At 34.9% G+C, this 21,678-nt stretch overlaps 3 protein-coding genes across 6 annotated transcripts in view; 2 read left to right on the top strand and 1 right to left on the bottom strand.

The window, feature by feature from the left end:
* Positions 1 to 298: 298 nt before the first annotated feature.
* Cdc37 (cell division cycle protein 37) lies at positions 299 to 3,353 on the bottom strand. Of its 2 annotated transcripts, XR_014425823.1 has the most exons (6): positions 3,047 to 3,353; positions 2,537 to 2,670; positions 2,019 to 2,463; positions 1,622 to 1,927; positions 1,205 to 1,537; positions 299 to 432 (listed from the first exon to the last, which is right to left on the bottom strand). XR_014425823.1 is itself a non-coding variant. In XM_083043746.1 (5 exons), the coding sequence occupies exons 1-5, from the start codon at positions 3,077 to 3,079 to the stop codon at positions 1,295 to 1,297; spliced, it is 1,161 nt and encodes a 386-aa protein (XP_082899872.1). In that variant the 5' UTR covers positions 3,080 to 3,351; the 3' UTR covers positions 851 to 1,294. The 2 variants fall into 2 exon arrangements, 1 of the variants encoding a protein (XP_082899872.1); XM_083043746.1 differs by lacking the exon at positions 299 to 432 and having other exon boundaries at positions 851 to 1,537; positions 3,047 to 3,351.
* Positions 3,354 to 3,623: 270 nt separating this feature from the next.
* On the top strand, positions 3,624 to 8,630 carry Ints7 (Integrator complex subunit 7). Its single transcript, XM_083043734.1, has 13 exons — positions 3,624 to 4,013; positions 4,201 to 4,520; positions 4,612 to 4,836; positions 4,923 to 5,172; positions 5,248 to 5,321; positions 5,433 to 5,578; positions 5,654 to 5,999; positions 6,119 to 6,378; positions 6,471 to 6,671; positions 6,763 to 6,856; positions 6,976 to 7,079; positions 7,165 to 7,669; positions 8,275 to 8,630. The coding sequence occupies exons 1-13, from the start codon at positions 3,923 to 3,925 to the stop codon at positions 8,548 to 8,550; spliced, it is 2,892 nt and encodes a 963-aa protein (XP_082899860.1). The 5' UTR covers positions 3,624 to 3,922; the 3' UTR covers positions 8,551 to 8,630.
* A 429-nt stretch (positions 8,631 to 9,059) lies between these two features.
* LOC145939431 (lachesin) overlaps positions 9,060 to 21,678 on the top strand; it is a 36,149-nt gene continuing 23,530 nt past the window's right edge. Inside the window, exons 1-2 of one of the 3 annotated variants that reach the window (XM_083043742.1) lie at positions 9,060 to 9,429; positions 9,804 to 10,114. The gene's annotated coding sequence lies outside the window, so the exon portion shown is untranslated. The remainder of the gene's footprint in view (positions 9,430 to 9,803; positions 10,115 to 21,678) is intronic. The other 2 variants (XM_083043740.1, XM_083043739.1) reach the window with 2 other exon arrangements.

The raw sequence follows: 21,678 nt of genomic DNA, 5'->3' as shown, positions 1-21,678 counted from the left end.
AACGACATCGCCATGCGATGTGCGCAAGCGAGGACGTTGTAAGAAACGGAGCGCAGCGGGCAGGCTTTCCATTGAATGTCCGGGCAGGACGAGATGCCAGATTGAGAAGCCACGTCTTCTCGATCTCGGTTCGTTCGTACGTGTCGCGACGTCGAGAAAACGACGTCGACTGAGCGGGAAACCACGCCCGATTCAATGGAAAGCCAACACGCCGTCTCGCAGTCGATGAAACTAACGTATTGTACAGCGATAATGTAAGACGAAGAATATTACCTATTCGCCTGTGACACGCCGCAACGGAAAAGGACGAGTCGGCCGAGCTTCCGGTATATGTACGCTCTGTCGCGACTCGAGAGCTCGATTCTCGCTGCTCCGAAGATTCGAGTTCGATGGCGGGAACTTTTGAAAAAACTAAGAGCGACGTTCACAAAGCTGCAATAACATAAATAAAATGTCATTGAACATAAAACATACATAAATTGCAATAAACAAATCTAACAATATAATATATATATATACTAATATAAATAATATAAATATAAATAGAATATAATATAAATATAAATAAAAAAATTATATAAATAGAAATAATATAATATATACAAATGCAGCAAAAAAGATATATACTTTACGTAAACTAGATATTTGATTCGATAGATTATTCCTTTCTTTATAAATTAACCTCTTTTCAGAATGTAAAATATTTATAAAAATATATACAGAATTAGAGAAAGAATGAAATTGTGTGAAAGCTATAACAATAATTTCAAACATTATTATGATTTTAACAGTATAGAGACAATTTAAGTATATAATATTTATTTACATAACAGTACTGTTTCGGATTAATATACAATACTAATATAGTGAGGTGTGCAAAATCGAAATTATCATCGATTGTGATTAACAATGTATATGTATGTACACATGTATATATAGAAAGGCAATTTTTGTAGTGACACAAGCCGTACACAAAGAAGAAAAGTATATAGTACTTTGACACTAGTATGTGTTAATTAATAATCCTTACGTATTTCATATGTAAAGTTTTGTATTTATGAAACGATAACTCAGTCTTAGAAACTAATTCAGTTTAATAGCACGTCAACGTGAAATGTTATTGTGACTGTGAAAGAAGAAACTGATGGAGATAATAATCACATTGCCAAAGTTCGCAAAGACGACAACTTTATTATTAATGTACCTGTTTCATATTATGCGTAAAGAATACTCCTGTATAACTGAGATACTGATTTTCATTGAGTATCGATAGGCGCGATCAAATAAAATGCCGTTATTCCGGATCTGGCGTTTCTTTCGCAGCGTTTTGCTGTTCCTCCTTTTCCTCCTTTTCCTCCTTTTCCTCCTTTTCCTCCTTTTCCACCTTTTCCTCCTTTTCCTTGGCTTTTGCATCGGGAACCCATAGACCACTGTCAACGCAACGCTTCATGTGATATGTCGCATCTTCTTCCGACATCGCGGCTATCGTTTGTTGCAACAAAGGGATATCTTGCGCCTCGAAGCATTTTTGTAAAGACTGAAACAGAGAGCGAAGGAATGAGAAAAGAAGAAAACTGTGTAATATATTGATTTTTAGATTATAAGACAAATTTTTATTTACCTCCGGAAGATTTTCGAATACTTCGACCGGATCAAGTCCACCAGGACCCAGACGAGCTTTTCTCTCCTCCTCTTCGGCCTCTCTAAGCGCCTCGGCCACCTTTTCTGCTGCTCTCTTGCGTATTCTATCCTTAAATGCTCTTAGTTCATCGTCGAAGGAATTCTTGTATTCTACTTCAGCAATTTGAATACGACTGAAAAAGGATCCAACACATGCTCGCGGATCAACATCCAATTGCTTGGATAGCTCCAATATGTATTGCATACATATACATTGATGAGCAACATGTTTCATCAAATCGTGTTTCTGAAAATACATGATGAATATTGTAATACCAAATTAATCGTAATTATCAGTATCAATTATTAAAAATTTCATCTATTGCAAGACCACTTACTTCTTCCATTTCTAAATTAATGCACCAGATGACTAAATAATTTGCTGTATTCTCGCAAACTAAATGTAGATACTCCTGTAAGAATTTCTTACTGTCGTCGTATTTCCTTAACATGCCAAATTCTTTCAACTTTTTCTCATTTTCTTTGACAAATTGCTTCATTCGTTTTTCCTTTTCTTCATCAGACAAACCAGCATCGCCATCCTTTCTAAGAGGCTTTGTATTTATTACAGTTTTTGTAAAACCGTCTTGACCAATGGTATCTACGTTCCAAGGTGTCAATCTTTCTTTTTTCTTCATTTCTTCTTCCTCTTTCTTAATTTTCTTTTCTTCTTCTTCGAGATCTTGAAGAACCTTTTTTAACGTAGTTAAGTCAGCCGAATCTTTCTGTTCGCTTTCTAATTTAGCTAATTTTTCCTTTGTATCCTTCAATTTCTGCAATGTTCTAAAATAACAAGTAAAATATAAATTAACTTAATTTTATAGAGAGATTTTATTCAACATATGTCTGTTCATACTCTGCTTTCTTTCTGCTGTGTTCTTCTTGCTCTTTCTTACGTTCTTCCATTCTCTCAACTCGTGCCTGATGACGCCATCTGAATAAGGATGGCGTGTCAATGTTTGGATGTGTATCATCTTCGTCATCTGAAATCTGAACAACAATATTTATCAACACAAAATCACATTTGCACATATAAAACCTAGATACACATACAATGTTATTGTATTTATTTAATATATAGTTATATAATTATCAGAAAAAATTAGTTATTAATTAAGAAACTAAATAATTTGCAACATCTGATAGCACATAAAAATCTGTAGCAATATTTTAAAATACTTTATTCTATATTTGCGGTACATATATAATTCTGAATCACATAATAATTGACGTTTTCGCAGTAATGTAATAAAGCAGCATCCCGGCACAAAAAGCTATACAATAGCCGGCGAGATTTAATATTCCCGAATCTAGATTATTCCACAAGAGCGCTGGACCCGGAGAATGAGCGGATACACATCCTTACCTCGATGTTCTTCCATTTGCTATAATCCACCATCGTAGCGTCTGGATATATCAGTTGTTATTCGTTGACTTGCTCTTCGTATTCCTTGCAATTGTACGAGTTCTTCCTTTTTTTTTCTTCTTACCGTGAATTTCGCGCACAAAAACCTCAAATTGCGGCTGTCGCTTTTGCGAGAGCACCGATCCTTCGATCGCACTTGCTGAAGTTTGATGATTGTCAATTGCTGTCATGAACCTTGGACTTCTGTAACTTTCGAGCGGGATAAAAGGTATCGCGTCGATCGTCTCGATCGATAATTCACATACACGAGAGCATCTAGAAAATTTGTAAACCATGGTGATCACATCCATGATGGCGGGCTAGATCGCGGGAGAGTGGGAGAGAGAGAGAGCGCGTGTCGATGTGCGCGGCGCCTTCGACGGTTCGACGTTCGACTTTGAATCGACTTTAACCTTGTCACGTCACGTGGTCGGAATTCGGTGCGCGGAGTGGGGGCAAGGAGTGGGGATGAGGTGGGGGGTGCGCCGGCCGCCGGTGCGCCGCTCACCCCCACCCGCCCGATGGTTCTTCCCCCACCCCCCGCCGGCCCGTAGTTGCGAATTGCAAAGTTGCGTGACCGATCTGAAATTGACAACACTGGCTAGATGAAAGAACTGAAACGAAGATAGCAAATAGACAGAATAAATAATTAATTATTTAATTTTTCTATATGTTTCGGTATTCGGTATTCTATGTGTTCGGTTTTGTTAAATTTGCTTTTGCAGATTTTACGCAAGAATCGGCAAAATATCATTTCAAGATAGGTTATGTCATTACGTACGATAACTGATAGCACAATTGTTTAAATAATTTACGTGTAATTTGTATTGCGCAAAAATGATCGGAATGAGAATGAATGCGTTTAACGATACTGGTCTTGGAGAACCCGAACAAGATGCGAATACAGCACTTATAGAGCTTGATAAAGGTTTGTTTATATTATCAAATTTCTGATCTTTAGTCTTTAGTATAGAAGTGTTTTCTATCCCAATATATGTGAAAAAGAAATAGTACAGTAATAATTAATAATTAATTAAATAGTGGACACACACACACATGTATATATATGTAATTGGCTTATTGTACAAATATCAATTTTTATTGAATATTGGTAGGTTTACGTTCTACCAAAACTGGAGAGCAATGCGAAGCTATAGTACGTTTTCCTAGATTGTTTGAAAAGTATCCGTTCCCAATATTAATAAACTCATCCCTGTTGAAATTGGCTGAAGTATTTCGCACAGGCAGTAACTTTTTACGAGTGTGGGTCCTAAGGGTGTGTCAGCAGAGTGAAAAGCATCTTGATAAAATCTTGAATGTGGATGAATTTGTAAGGCGTATCTACAGTGTTATACATTCAAATGATCCAGTTGCTAGGGCTCTTACGTTGCGTACATTAGGCAGTGTGGCTGGTATTATTCCTGAAAGACAACAAGTAATACATTTAATAAAGTTTAATAAACAATATAATTACATATATGCAAATTTGACTTTATAAAATTGATACAATTATCTATTATTGCAAGGTACATCATAGTATAAGAAGATCCTTGGACTCCCATGATTCAGTTGAAGTAGAAGCTGCAATATATGCTGCCCAAATGTTTGCAGCACAGTCCAAGTTGTTCGCTGTATCAATGTGTAGTAAGATTTCTGATATGATCAAAGGTCAAGCTACACCCGCCTCGATGAAATTGCAGCTTATACCCATTTTACAATACATGCATCATGACATTTTCACAGCATCAATGGTATGTAATACTGTTATGTACATTTAACGTGTTTCATATATTTTATATGCAAATTTCAGTATAAATATATATGTATTATATTGAAGGTTAATGAATTATGTATGGAGCTTCTCGCAAGTTATCCGGCAGCTGAATTTGTCAGAGTCACCCTGAGTGCACTAAGTACACTGGCCTCTGCAACATTAATAGATGTGCCACAACAAGTTGTGTTATTATTACGCTATTTACAAGATGATCCAAGATTGTCTGTAAAACGTCACGCCTTACATCTTCTGCATAGTTTGGCGAGAAGAGGAGCACATCTCTGGCCACAGGGTGCTCTTGATAACTTAATTGGTACAAATATAATATATTTGCATCATATACTTGATACTTTTATAATTGATGTAATCAACATCTAACTATTTACAGAGAGTACTACAACACTTTTGCAAGATGGTGCAGGAAATACGGATCTTCTTATACGTACTTTAGATGTGATTGAGGTCAGTTAAATCAATATTTAAATATAATTAAATTACATTCACCTGCAAAAATTTAAAATATGTATTTATATAGAGAAATATACATATTTATTAAAATTTTCTAATGCACAGGTACTTAGCCAAAATGCTGTGACCTGTGATGCAAATATGGAGGAAAATAGTCCTTTATTGCAGTTGTGTCTAAATGCATGTTATTCTCCTGATCCATTTGTTGCAGTCAAAGCAATTACTATACTTTCCAGAGTTGCCTGTTACTGGTAAATATATACATACATATATTTCTCATTTACGTACACACACAAGATATATAATTAACATATATTATTTGATAGTTACGAAGAAGGACTGCCCGCTTATGGCATACAAGACGTCATCTCCTGTCTCGAATCTCTGATTGTATTACTGGCTTTGGACGACAAGTATTTGTATCAGTTAAAAGTGTGCTTACGTTCGACGGTAAAACTATGTCAATCGCAGCCTAGTCATTGCGCTATGTTTGTTGATGCTATTGGTTCCACCCTTATCAACACTAGTGCGGAAAATGGTCAGAACGAGAATCAAACAGTCGCTCTGTGTGAAGCCTTAGGCGCTATTGGTAGTTTAGGAGAAAATACGTTGCTGCCGCTTTTGGCAGATATTTTGATCAAGTTTAAACAAACTTCGCATGTACATACAAAGGTAACGTATATTCTTTCTTATAATATATAAAGAGAATCATCTCTTTCGTCTAGAAAAGTTTAGTTTCTCGATAAATGATTATGTTTGTGAAAAATTCCATTCTAATTCAATTTCCAAAGGTGATGCTTTGTACATTACTATTCCAAATTGTGGCTGGAGGATACGAATGGAATTCGGAGTGTTTGGAGGCAATAGACAATGTTGTAAAAAACGTAGATGGCTGGGCGAAATATCGCATTGCGCGTAGCGCTGCGAGATATGGTCATCATACAATTGCCACGGAAATATTTAAAAGTCTGAAAGAAACTGTAGCATCGGAGCAGCTGCATTTCTGGTTGTCTGGTTTAGAACTAGTCACAAAAGCGGAATGCTGTCTCATGTAAGTATTTACTTTGCACGCATTTAAGATACTTAATAGTTATTTTATGTGTATTTGTATTTCTTTCTATAACAACATAATATAATATAAAGGAACAAAAAAGAAGGCGAAGAAAATTTGAGTAAAACCGAGATTGTTGAGAAATTGAATGGCGCGATAGCGCGTTATGCGAGTGCTTGCGCGTCTCTTAAAGCCGCTAGCACTCCACTGCGCAGCTTGCAATTTCCAAGTGAATACTCGAAATTACGTTGTGAATTTTTACAGTCCATAGTCCAGCTATTGCATTCATGCATGTAAGCAACAAAATACAATATATATAATTAAAAAGAAATATATATATATATATATATATCAGAAAAAGTTAAAGATTATACTTACTTTTAGATCTTTGTGCACTGCACCACCACCTGCTATAGCTGTCACCGTTGTCATTGCAACGAAAGATGATCTCCAAAGATATGGTCGCGTTACACACCAGGTATGATTTCTACAATTATAATTGCGATATGATTTAGATAAATTTGATTAGGTAACATATATTTATGAAATACATGCTACGATACTATAAAATTAATAAATTATGCTTTTTTTTTTCAGTTAAGGAAGTCGGCGCAAAATTTGAAAAACTGTGCGGACAATTATCAGAAGTTGTATCAGTCAGCTTTTGATGCTGATCCGGAATCGTTGGCGAATATTCGGGCGTATGATTTCATTAATTGATCAATTATCATTTCTTTAACTGTACGTATATACTTTTGGATATTTATCTTAATTTATCTCACGTAGATTACAAGAAATGTGCCGATTAATGGCGAACAGTGTAGAACGGGTTTGTGGTGGCTCCAGTATTTCAATGTATCAACAACAGAACGATTCCGTGAATTTTCATTTCGGTGATACTGTAGAAATGCGACAGTTGGCCCGTTGTTGCGCCGAGTTGCGTTGTTTAGCACCATCATGGGTGGGCGCAGACGGCAAGACTGGAGCCATCAGTCACTTGCGAGTCAGTTGTTTGATATCGCAAGTTATGTTACTCGCTGGTGGAACGATGAGATTACCGATACCGAGATATTTCTTCCAAACGCTACAGACGACTAGCATTAAGCTGTCGGTATCGCCTCAACCGCGTGTTCTCGGTGAACCCGTTTCTGTGCCTCAAGGAAGTCAACTGGCACTTAAAGTCGAAGGTGTATTACGACACGGTCGAAGAGCATCTCTCTTCCGTTCTGTCGCTGCCGTGTGTATTTCCATCTCGACGACACCACCTTCGAAAATAAATTCTGACCAGAAGGTAAATAAAACATTTAATACTGCATCTCTAATTCACATTACCAGCATAATTATACAGCTAAAACAATCAAGATTTTCAAAATTAATTAATTATTATTAAGAATTTATGAAAATCTTTCATTTCTTTTCTATCTTTTATTTTATATATGTTTTTAAGTTGCATTGATGTTTTTATTTAATGTAATTGTTTATTTCTTCACATTATGCAGAATTCTTTGGAAAATGTCTTTATGGATGTTCTTTTTTACTCATTATTGCATTTCTCCCCTTTATTTGAATCCTGCTACACATGTTTCTGGATTGTTTATGAATATATAATCTTTATATTTCTCTTAGATCATTGTGCATAAATAACTGCGATTAAAGTTTTGATACTATTTATTTATTTTTTATTGAATATTTAATAGCTCTCTTTTATATAATCATATTATTACAAATTAAACAGTTTTATTATATGTATCAAATAATATATATAAACTGTATAAAATATTTGACAATGTTTGAAAATAAATTAGAGATGAAAAAGAAAATATAAAAAACTCAATGTGAACAAGATTCGTAAAACTATATTAAATAATATTAAATAATATGTTTTTTTGTTTGCAGGATTCTAATATAAATGAATTGCAACAAACTGTAATACCTCATCGTGATTTCTTCGCCTGCGAGTTTCTACTTTCCTTAGGAATTCCTGGACCTACGATTGCATTTCCTTGCGCAGCTGGTGGAAATACTGCTGGTGGTGCAGGTAGCGGTGGTCAATATCAAATCACAGCAAGCGCAAGTATACTGGACAAGGATGGTAATGTGTGGAAATGTGGTCCACGCTCCACTCTTCCTGTTAGAGTGCACGAAGAGCCTACAAAGAGAAAATTACCTTAATAAAAAGATTGTGCCAATAACTTATAATATTTGTATATTTAAATCAATTCTCTAATATAAAAATAAATTTTACTATTTTATTTGTGTGATATGTGATATGTCTTTTATATATAACTTTACGTATTGATTGTTATTTCTAAATATAGATTATCAAGGAACATATTCATGCTGTTAATTATGCTATACCTATAATATATTGTAAATGTTCTTTTTGCAGTTTGTATTTTTAGTTGTCTTAGCTTTCAAAACGAAGATTTTATTTAAACGCATGCGCATTTATACTGGCGCGAAAATTTTCCATCGATGAATTTAAACGCATGTCTGGAAATATGTACATATAGAAATGTATATATATATTTATAATGATTCTAATGATTGTATTTATAAATTATTTTCTGAAGAAAGTGCGCTTTTTAACTTGCGACAGAATTCAGAATAAAATTCTATTTATCATTTTATATATGCCAAATTTGTTATATATATGTGTGTGTGTAAATTCTAAAATATATGATTTTTATACATGTTTTGATATTTTTCAAATATTTTTATTATAAATAATTTTATTACAAATAGATTGCGTCCGAAAAATGGTCCGAAGAAACTGATTATTTTTTTTCTAATTCATAATTCGCGGTTAGCCGTAACAAGTGATGAATGTCGACGTTTGAGTGGACGCGCGAACGACCATAGAAGCTCGCAAAAGTAGCCTGAGCACAGTCGCGCATCGTCTCTTCGTTGGTACGGAACGTCGCGGCAGCGTACCCTATTCTATTCAGGTATTCTGATACTATCATATAGCATCAGAACACTTAATTATTTCTTTAAAAATCATTGCATCGCCGACTCGATCATTACTACTGTTGAATTTAGTAAGTTGTGGTAAGTCATTCTACTTTTTTAACGGTCTAACCAAGATCTTTGCATTCTCGCGCACGTCGCCATTATTCGTTAGCGAGACTCAAAGTTTGTCTCTGACAAAGTTATACACATTCCGAATGTTGCGTTAAAGAACCCGATTTTAATTTTTAACGACCGTACTTGGTAAAGTTTCAATATTATAACATCATTTTTCTCTACACACACACATATATATTTGTAATTTACATAAATTTCGTGGACGAAAAATAGACGGCCGTGTGATTTTTCATGCAGAATAATATAATGTTTGATAATATTGAAACATATGTTTGAGAAAATTGCTAATTGCATCTCTCGGGACTTGGGAGAAACTAATGATACGCATCTCTTTTCAGTTGAAAATAACGTATTGTGCGAGCGATGCAAGGTTCACTCTCGCATCCGAGCGAAGTTAGCCGTCAAGTAGCGAGTGTCGACGTTTGAGTGGACGCGCGGGCGACGAGCCATAAAAGGGGGACCGCGAGAGTGGCGGGTGCACAGTCGCGCACCGTCTATCCGTTGGTACGGAACGCGCAACGTATTGTACGTTCTACTCTATTCGGCGCATCGGGCTAACATTTAGCATCGGAAGCAACAATTATGTTATCGAGGATCGTCGCATCGCTGGCCGCCAACCCGCTGCGCTATTGAGAAACTTCGTCGTGCGGTGAGTATGATATATATATACTTTCTTCTTTCTTTTTTAATAACCTTAAAGATCTTTGCGTTCTCGCATTATACGCGCCGTCGTCGCAACTATCGGTGCGACATTCGAAGTTTAATCCGACAAAGTTACATATTCCGAGTTTCGTTAAAGAATGTAATTTCAATTTTTAATGGCCGTGCTCGGTAAAGTTGCAGTAACGTCGTTTTAAATCCATCTACATATACTTATAATTTGTATAAATTTCCTCGACGAAAAAAATAGACGCCTGTGGAAGCGGGCGCCATTTTTGAAACCACGCAATATTTATTTGATATACGAAATGTATTTCAGAAAATATTGTCTCCGCATTGAACAACGTTTCAATAATCATTGCTTTAATTATTACGTTAAGAATTTACTTACATTAACTCTGTGTGTACGCATGTGTGTGTAAAGTTTTATTACAAAAATTGAATTATAGCACTTATACGACGATTTAAATAACCGATATCTTATTTTTACGTTCATGACTGAACGAGTGATTGATCATTTGACTAATTATCGACAAATTTATCTTAATTTGAAAGAGATTTATCTTACTCACTTGTCATCAATATCCCATTGACTGTTGTATGTGTTGGTACGTGAATACTCACAAATCTCAATCATGAAAATAATTCAATGTAATAAGAACTTTACGTTCGAATATGACCCATTTTATTATGACTGCAATTGCAATTCAAAATAATAGCAATTAGTGGAGGAATAATAAGATAATAGATAACATATTTTTTATAATGATTATAATGCACTTTTATTTTCTTTAAAATTTTATAATATCTATATATATTTTTCTCTCTATTATTTATATACATTTATTTTAATTTTATAAATATAATTATTAAAAATTATTTTGAAACTGTGCGACAATTTTTGTTTTCAACTTTTTTCCACAAATACACAATAAACAGTATTTATTCGAATAAAGTTAAAAACAAAATATCGCATTGTTTGTAAATAATTTTTATTAATTACAGTAGTCATTATTGTATAGCTTCAGAATATCTTTTTTATATAGAAAGAAACTTCCAATCTTCTTTTTAAGAAACTGAAATTGATAACTTATTTAAAACAGAACTTAATATATATTAAAAAACACGTCCGACGAATTCTTTGCATCAATATAAAAGTATATAAATATTACTATTTTCTATTATTATATTTATTTAATAAGTAAACTCGCATTTCTCCGCATGTAGAAGATGAAACCGCGATCGGGGAGAAACGAAAATCGAGCAGCGCGGTCGAACTCTGCTGAACTTTGAGTCTTGAGATTAATTTGTCGGTATCCCCCAGGAGTTTCGGAAGCCTCGTCCGACGTCCGCGGCTTCTTGAACGGGAAGATCGAGTCTCAGGAATATCGTATATGAGATCAAATCAAGCGCGCGCAGTTTCAAGTTTGGCAATAGAACACGTCGAATCTCGAAATTGCGCGCGGGCATGTTCATCGCTGTTAATCGAAACGCAAGAATTGCCATTATAATCCGCGATGAAACTCGGTGATTCGCGAGAGAAGATCATTCACACGATTATTTTACCGTAGCAGAGTGAAAATTTTTCTCCCTTTTGTATTATCGAGAGCCGTTAGTCGAGATTACATGAATACCAAATTAATACACACATTCAAATTTTTCACATAATTTTAGAGATTAATTCGCTACAAGCTATCTTTATTAACATACGATCAATTAAAGGCAATCGTTGCGGATGGTATTACATTATTACGTTGAATTAGATCTTTTATTATACATATACATATATTCTTGAGACAGTAAAAGTAAAATTTTTAATTATGACTCTTTGAGACAGAGGAGGTTTGAGGTTCATAATTCAAAATTTTCTTGATTAATCTGAAATTTACTTAAATTCATTATCCTATCGAACATTCTCGAACGCAAATTCTGTTATCGCTGTACTCTAATCGTCCTTTAAGAAAAGCAGATTTTTTCTCTCCAAAGTATTGCGTAAAACCGCTACGTAGTTATTATAAGCGACTTTAACGGGATTGTGAAAAAAGCGAAAGGTATAACGCTTGGTATAATAAAATTTTGTGCGATATAAATTTAACGAGACATTTTTTAGAGAAATTTTAAAAATAAATAAAACATATTTTATATATACAATTTACATTTTTAAATGATAAACCATTAGGATTGCACACACGAATTTTACTCCCCCTTCTCTTCCCCTTTCTCCAATTCGAATTTTTAACAAATTTGCGACAAACTGAGCATAACGTAATGTTGAATGATGAGAAAAAAACATACATTATTTTTAATTAATCAGAATATAATTGTAATTTTTTATGTTTAATAATTAATACATTACATTACCAGCTTTTTATTTACTCCAGTTTACTTTATTTATCAGGTTTTTACTAAAGTAAAGTAAAGTTTCTCCGTTTCTAAATTCTGTATACGTTTTTGCATAATAGAAAAAGCAAATTCAAAAATGATCTGAGGATAATCGATAGCCTCCGAATGTACCCCGCGTTTGAGTTTAAGCCGATCTGGCGCAAATTGCAAGAAAGGCGGAATTCCTTGGTGGAATTTCTCCCGGGGTGAAGCCGTCGTATCTCTCGGAAGGTCCGCCACGCGCGTCGCCCAGGCTTAATGCACAAAGCTTATGTCTATGTCGTTGTGGTTAAATCTATACGTATACAAAGGGATACAAGAGGGCATACGATGTATGCAGTGGCTGCGTGATTCCAACAACTACTGCCTGTACAGATAGAGAGAAAGAGGGAAGGCGGAAGCCGTGGAGTTGTTATGTGTGCTAAATGGTTCGCAAACTAATGTTCAAAATTCGAGCATTGCCGCGGGATTGTAAAAGCGGGATGGGAAGGTAGTACACGTCTTTCTAAGTGGAAAGTTATTACAATATGTAATACCTTCGTCTAAAATACTTGTTACAGTGTGTTTCCGCACGTGAATACGCGCGATCATGAATTATTAAACAGCGTCTTTTCGTCTACCTTGCGTATCTTTAATTATTCGTCGAAAAGAGAAACATAATGTGATATTAGCCGAATTTGAACATTAGATGCTTACCAAACAGAATTATCTGAAATTAAAAGCAATCTAAATGATTGAAAAATATAATTGACATTCATGATTATCGATTAGATTAGAAGATCACACGGTGATACCGTGACTGGATCGTTTTCCGGCTGAATTTCTCGAGAAGCTTTGCGACGCGGATAGGGTGCGTGCCAGAAAATGGAAATAAGATTCTGTCCATTTTTCTATGCATAGAAAGTGTCGTTTCCTTTGTATGCGAAACAGATATCTTATTTTCCGCCATGTGATCGAAACACGATTTTCTTGAATTGCCCGTGCGCATACAGGTTTATAGATCTCTCCTCCGTGCTCACAATAATCGGTTCGTATATCACTCACAGAGACACGTCTGCATAACTTGCATCATTTCTCAATATACATGTACGAAACATATACGAAGTATTAAATGCTGAGTGTCAAGCAGGATAATATAAAGGAGTATAATGAATCAAAAAGTTAATGGCAAAGATCATTTTTCTACACGTTGTCTAAATGCTTTGTTGTAAATATACAATGTGTCGATCGTTCCGCCATTTATTATTCATATTCTCTCACATAGCTGCAACACGTTAAATTGCCGTACCTGTAATACACGATACACGTTTCTACGCTGTAGTAGATTTGAATGAAAATACGCTACAATGCAGCAGCGCGTGCTGTACGTCTGGTCACTTTATTGTTGGAAGAAGTATGTCCAAGCCGCAACAGCATTTTGTTGAAAACTCGGCTCATATATATCGGTATCGGCGAGTTTCGCTCGACAAAACAAATTGCTTATACCTTCGATAGAACTTCGTCGGAAGAGTGTTTGGCTACGTATATCGATACTTCATATGGACCGTTTGTTTAACTTCGAAAGTAGGAAAAAAAGCGACTCACTTTCGAGACGGTAGACGGAAAATTGCGAAAAATTCCGCTTTCCGGGGACAAGATATAGAAATATAGAGGGTCGCGCGCTAGGATATGCGTCGCAAAACTCCTGGATATAAATAAGTCTCTGTTCCGGGATATAATCTCTTGCCCGTTTATCTAATACGTATATGTAGTCGATATAATGTGTTTTTGTACAAACAAGACGAAAACAAGCAAAAACGGAAAAACGCGTCTACGCTACATTTTCTCGAGATTATATGCAATACTTAAAAATGCAATACCTTTGTTTAAGCAGTTAAAATCTAGATTACAGGACGCTGATAATAAGCAAGAAACGCGCGATAATGCATAAAACTTTAATTAAAATGATAGATTATACTTACACAAGTAATTATAAAATATAAAATGATGCTTTGACGCGGTATGCTATAATGCAACAAAATAAAACTATCGTGCATTATTTTATTAATAGTTTCATTATATAAAATATAAAATATATATATTGTAGCAATAGATGCCGCAATCGCAAGCGAGAAATTGGATTCCACCTAAATTGTGATTCTATTTTCGTAAATGGCAGACTCGCCGCTTGAGAAGATAATGAGAATAAAATTATTTTCAACGCGATTGTCGAGACGCAAACGTTGCGAAAACACAATCAAGAGTTGTTTGTAGCGCTGTAAAGAAAATTCCAGTTTGAATTGAGTAAGAGAGTCAGTATGCTTCTCGTGATTTAATTTCAAGGTTACCCAAAGTGAACACGCGAAAATTATAATCCGTATACTCGAAATGTATTATTCTCCGCGATAGATTCATCCACTTTTTTAAAAATTTGATTTTATTATTAATTATCATGCTCACATGCTAAATATTGCATTTTACAAATGCGATTTTAGCGATATACTATATTATAATACGCTTTAGTTAATCATAAATTACTGGAAATCTATTAATAATGTGAAATTTAATTAACAGAATGCTTGATACTTGCCACGAATGATTGTAGGTTATTCAAAATTTAGTAGATACGGACGGCATTAACAATATAAACGGTTATTAACAATGCAATGTTGCTATTTAATTTTTCAACCGCGATACAATCTAAACTGCATATATTTAAATATTTAAATAAGTACATTTGCCAATTTTCATGTTTTTCAAATTCCAATCATGTTTCACTATCGTGAGGATTTTGACATCAATTTTCGGCAGATAAATTGTTGAAATACGTTTACATATATGTAGGTAGACACGCGTTATTGCATTTTATCGGAAATATGCTTGAAAATTTGCCCCGGGATGAAGATCACAAAAAATGATAACAATGCATTGAGGGGTTGTCACATTCCTGCAGACGCATGTAAAAGGGATAGAATTTTATATGCACGTGTACGATCACCCATTTTCAAAAGCTTGGAGAATTAGTTACCTTACTTCGTCTCCCATCCACCGTCTTTGCAACATTCTTGTCGCACTCCTAGCGCGCTTTAAATACACATATTTTTGGAAGATGAATAAAGTGTATATTATATATACAAATTATATAATATATAAATATTTTAAATATACGAAGAGAAAGATGTTTAACTTTGATGTAATAATCTTTTGATATTTCTTTGAGATATTAACATGATTAAATATACACAGAAAGAATTTTCTTTTAGAATTTACCCTGAAAATCATGGTAATCATGGGACAATATGGCATGGAAAGAATTTTTATCCAATAAAAATAATAATATCTATAATATCACAAAATATTAAGTATAAAATATGTTTGATTAATTTTACTATGCAGTTTAGTAAAATTAATTAAACATGTTTTATATTTTATTGTGATAGATATTATATTTATTGTGATAAATATTAATCAGAGAAATTCTCATAAAATCTTTTCCATACCATATTGTCTCACAATTACCATGATTTTCAGGGTAAATTCTAAGTGAAAATTCTCTCAGTGTAGAATGTGTACATACATGTGTATATATAATATTTTTGACAAAACAAAATATAATATTGCATAGTAATTATAATACAAATCAATATTTACATACTCTCTCTCTCTCTAGTAAATATATATATGCAATAACATTTTTTATTTGATATTCTAGTATATACATATATACCTATACATATATACAGACATTTAGCAACAATTTAGAGACGGTCAAAGCTCATATCACATACGTTTGATTCCGCTTTTGTCTTCTTTTCAACAATTCAGCAACGATGCATGTGCAGCCACATTCAGAATTAACCACGTGCTTATATACGAGTGTTTTTCCGCGCAAAGTACATACTTTCAACTTCTGCACGAAACATTGACCTTTCCTCCCCGGATAAATTTCGCGAATAGCAACTAGCCGGGCAAAAATGTACACGGGCATGCGAAGGAAGTGACGAAAGTGAAGGACAGGAGTAAATGGACAAGTCTGGGGTAGAGTGGGTTTTCCATTCTCTCGGTGTGGAGGCATTTGTTCCGTCGACGCGAAAACGCGCGCGCGCCTCGTAATAAACATGCCGGCGGGCGGACTGACTGATGATACCGTTCACCAGTAGATCTATGTTATTGGTTACCCCACCCGATATACCGATGAACCATTGAACGTTGGCGAGGGGAGGGAAGCATCCGTTGCGCCCAAAACTAACGGCAGTAATTATCGCGCGGTCGCTTTTCTTCCTATCGTAACTCTTCCTTCCGGCCGATCTTTCCGGTTTCATGCACGCCCGCACATCGAAAATACAAAAGTTATTTTGCCCCTGCATTTCCCGCACACATGCCTCCGTTAGAAAAAGGATTAACCACATAGACAACCATCATGAAATAAAGATATTTTTATCTGTGTGGTTGTAATTAATTTTATCGCGTAAATTAAGTTTAATTTAATAAATTTAATGGTATTATATATATTATAAAATTATATTACTAATATAAAGAGATATTATTATGAAATTAAATTTTTTAATTATTCTAGTAAAATTGATTCTTTTTATAATAGCATATATTTTTTTTTTTATTGGAATTAATTTTATAGTAGAATATTAATTTTATATAATGTAATTATCCCCTATTCCAATTATGATTAATTTTTTTATGATCGTTTGATGCACACAGCTATTATTTTCTTTCGTTCACTTTGACATTTTTTGAAAAATATATGTCGCATACTGTTTTCGTATGCCGAAAAAACCGCACGTGAAAAGTTACGGATAGTTTCGCGCATGTAATAGCGAAATATAAATTTCGTTAATGCTGTCCACCAAATACGCCGCATATTATTGGTTGGTAGACTTGCACTTTACGTAAATGAAAATGCCTGTCGCCGTGCGCGCGAGTTACATAGTTCGTAACATTTCGTCGGTTGAAATGTTAGCGGGACGGGTGTAAATAATCCTTTGATCTTCGTTTATTTCGTGCGGTACGAAGCGTGTCGAAACGCGTGTTGGATAGTCCCTCATTTACGACACGTATTTAATGTTAAATGCGGTCGTTTGATCTAATCCCCTTATTAACGTCGATCGCATATCCGATATGCGGCAGATACTGAAGTATAAAATCGAATTGTTGCAATTAACATTAAATACAAACCGATCAGTCTGCGTAATTGCGTTACTTTTTATCTCGCTAAAATGAAATTATTTGCAGTATATTATGAGTTCATAAAATAATTGATATTGCAATTAAATACGTATCCTTCAATAACGAGATATCTCGGTCATAATGGCAGATTTGCATCAAAATATGTTACGCAAATGTTTATGAAATATATAAATTTTTCGGTGATGTCGCACGCACTTAAATTCAGGATGTAAAAGAGTCTAGAAATATTGAAGGAATTTGCAAAGAGGCGTTGGCGAAGTCCATTTCCTGAGCAGGAGAGTCACCGCTTAGCATAAATCTTTCCACGTGTCAACTATTTATCTTTGAAATACATTGGCTAGCGACACGGTAACCATATGATTCGCGTGCTTTTTCGAGCAATCGTTACAAGTGTAATGTATGATGTTTTCTTATCGGTAATTCAATGACCCATAATTCTAATTACATCTTAATTTTCTCATCTCTCTCTCTCTCTCTCTCTCTCTCTCTCTCTCAAGCTTAATATATTTATAATTTTAAACATATAATTATTATGAGATATTGTTATTTCCTAAAAAACATCTATTTTTTATACTTGGTGTAGTATTAATTACTGCAAAATTGTGAAAAATATTCGCGATATGCTGTATAATAGTATTAAAATAAATTCGGAATTACACAAAGCACACACACACACAGTACGATATAATGCAAACACGGAATGCGCATCGTAAATATACGTCATGTAAAATACTTTGACTGTGTTACTGATATATATAATTTCAACGTGGCATCAGGTAGCTTCGGTACTATCACGATAACGCTATGACAATTAAAATTGTTATCGGTGTTACCGCATCGTATCGTGTTGTCAGTCTATCTGACAGATTAACGAACAAAACAAGAAAATACCTATTAATTGTACGTCTCGTGCAATAACATCTCGCGCGGAATTTTATCGTAATAATTTTCTATTATTTTTTTTTTCTATTCGTTAATAATCATATTACCAAGAATTATCAAGTAAAAGTTTTATACTTTTTTGCAAATTTTCAAAGTACGCGTGTACTCTCGCTCAAAAGTTTATCCACCTAAAATCTCTCGACGATTTTGGCGAAATCACTTTGCGTTTAGAAGGAAGATTTAATATTTGAAACGTAATTCATTTGGATTATATGCGAATGCATATTAGAACGATACTACCGCCCGAATAATACGCTGCGAACATCCTCGCGCTAATTAAAAAATTGCATCGCGTGACGCTTCTCATTATCGCCGTAACGTAATTGGTGTAACTGTCGTCTGAAGAGAATAATATGTGCTGTAACGTCATACGAGAGCAGCGCGTTACCGAAATGCGTTTACCGGTACAGCTTACCGAACGGAAATTGTATATAAAAATTAATGCGGTAATCTACCGCGCGGATTTATTTTAATTCAGTCTGCCGTAACTAGCTCGTTCCATTCATTCACAATCTCGACTTCGTTCGCGTAGATCGAATTGCACCTTTCTCTCCTTCTCTCCTCTTCCCTCCCTCATCCCTGCATCACTCTTTTGATTATAACGTCGATTCGTCTTTCGCGCAGCGAAACGCTTAATAGAATCGCGTATCTACCGCGTATTCGCTATTACTGCGTTAACAAATAGAATAACTCTCGTTACTCGGATCTCACATTTCTCGCGCATTCCGGACAAAACAAATCGTTATAGCGATTTGCAGTGCACTTCGAAAACAGAACGTGCCCGTTTCTCTGTCTCTTCCCTCTCACCCCTTGCATAAATCCTTCTCTTTTTCTCTCTCTCTCTCTCTCTCTCTCTCTCTCTCTCTCTCTCTCTCTCTCTCTCTCCAAAACCGGGCTAATCCCCCTTTGTACAAACCGATTCAGTTATCCCATGACGAACTAACGGATACTCCCGTTACCGGCCTAAATGGATCGATATTTATTTGGGATAGAGGATCCGCGAAAGCGGATCTCTCGCTCGAATCTCTCGTTCGTATCAGCGCGAGATGGTTCCTTCACCGGCTATGAACATTGAACAATCGGTATAAAGTGACTTGCAACTCCGGTATATCGCCGAATTACATTTGCATTCGCGATGTACATTCCGATTTTAATTATACTTGGCGTTTATAAAGGCTCTTGTAAAATTTTTATTTTGTTTTATTAATTGTGTATGAAAATTTTAGTATTATATTTGTAATATAACAAATTTATTTATATAATTATAAATACAGCATTTATAATTATATATTTATTACTTTTATAATTATTCTTTGTTTAATAATATTATGTAATTTCGAAAAAATATTAATATAAAATTTGAATTCTTTGTGTAAATATTTTCAAGCAAAATCAAAATTTATATTTAATATAATAACATTATATGATTTATATACATATATGCATCTTATACACATTTTTAATATAAATAAATATAATTTTTTTTATTAACATTTCTTTCCTCAATTGTCAACTCGATTTTTCGATACATGATCTTTCTTTTACTCTGATTCCCCTTTGATCTTTCTTTCATTCTGTCATATCATTAAATGAGCCTTCGCATAGAGACAGTTCGTAAAAACAATCGTCGCGGGAAAAAAGCATGGAAAAATGTATCGCGAAAATATTCAAGCCCGAGACATCTCTTTATTATCATTTTTTTTGTCAATAACGCCTAACGAACGACGTAACGCATACGATACGTGACACGATAGATAACGGAGGGGGTCGAGCGAGAGACAGGTAGCCGAGGGGAGTAGAAGGCAGGATGGATGCACGATGGTGAAAAGGGGCATCTGGTGTATCTCTGTGTGTGCATCCAGCCTGCGGGGTGCAACTTAATGAGCTTCCTGTGTTGGTTCCGCTTTTAACGCGTAACTCGACGTCTCTTGCGCACCCCTTTTCCACCCCCTTCCTCTTGCTCTCTCTCTCTCTCTCTCTCTCTCTCTTCCTTTTTAGTTTATGCACTCTGCCCGTCATCATTCTCCGTCGTCATCACGAGCATCATCACCGGCGCGTATATATCTTGAAAAAGAATCTCTTCGCAGTGCTGAAAGCGGCATTAAGATGCAATCATGACGAGTCGCGAATTAGCCGGTTGTCCATCTCGGGAATCCAATTCTCGGGTTCTGAATATTGGAAGCGGACAGTAATTCGTCGTAGAGAGAAAAATTTCTCTCTTTGTTAGTTTTGAATATAATTGCATAAACTATCGTCTGTTTCTTATTAACGAAGCTAATTTTTTTTTATGTGTAGAAAAATGCGTAACAATGAAAAAGAATGTTAGATCTGCAAGTATCATCTCACATGGATTGCAATTGGAGAATATATGGAAAGATTGAAGAATGAGAAATCATATATCTCTCTTTCTAAAGAGATTATTAATATTTATAATTACAGTCAATCCTTTATAAATTAAATTTTCAATTATTATGCTACAAAGATATTTATATAAGCAATTAGCAACAGCTTTTCTTTGCGCGTGATTAGCAAATATTTTTTTTTTTTTTTTAGGAATTATTCGCTTATACTTGAGAGGTAGTTACCTCGGATAAACTTCTCTCTCGTCACCGTTTTGTGTGTTATTTTCTCTCGATTCGGCATTAGGTTACTTACGCGAACATCAATTCCTCCGTTCTACCACAATCCCATCGGATCCGCTTTGTGCGGCGTCTGAGAAGTAACAAATTCTCCAATTCTTCGACTCCCGTTCTCGTCATGAAACCGATTGTTCGTTACCTCGCGAACGAACCGAGAAAATCATGTATCGATCCTTGCCGAGTTACGAGTGTTACTCGCACAGTTTCCTTTCCGCCACCGTATCTTTTAATTCCGCTGCTTGCTTCCCTTGCTAACTCTCAGCACACTTTTGTCATCTGCATATCTCAATACGGTATGTCTTACACACAAACACACACATCTCTATAACATTTTTAAGCTATATTTTATTATTTTAAAACACACAGCATCATGAGCTTTATTCTTGGCTTGATTTCTATCGAATTTATC

Source organism: Prenolepis imparis, unplaced genomic scaffold (assembly GCF_030444845.1).
Source record: "Prenolepis imparis isolate NDT839.2.m4 unplaced genomic scaffold, iyPreImpa1.0 SCAF_8, whole genome shotgun sequence".
Classification (NCBI taxonomy): Eukaryota; Metazoa; Arthropoda; class Insecta; order Hymenoptera; family Formicidae; genus Prenolepis; species Prenolepis imparis.
The sequence above is the reverse complement of the archived record's forward strand: the minus strand, read 5'-3'. Positions and strand labels throughout refer to the sequence as shown.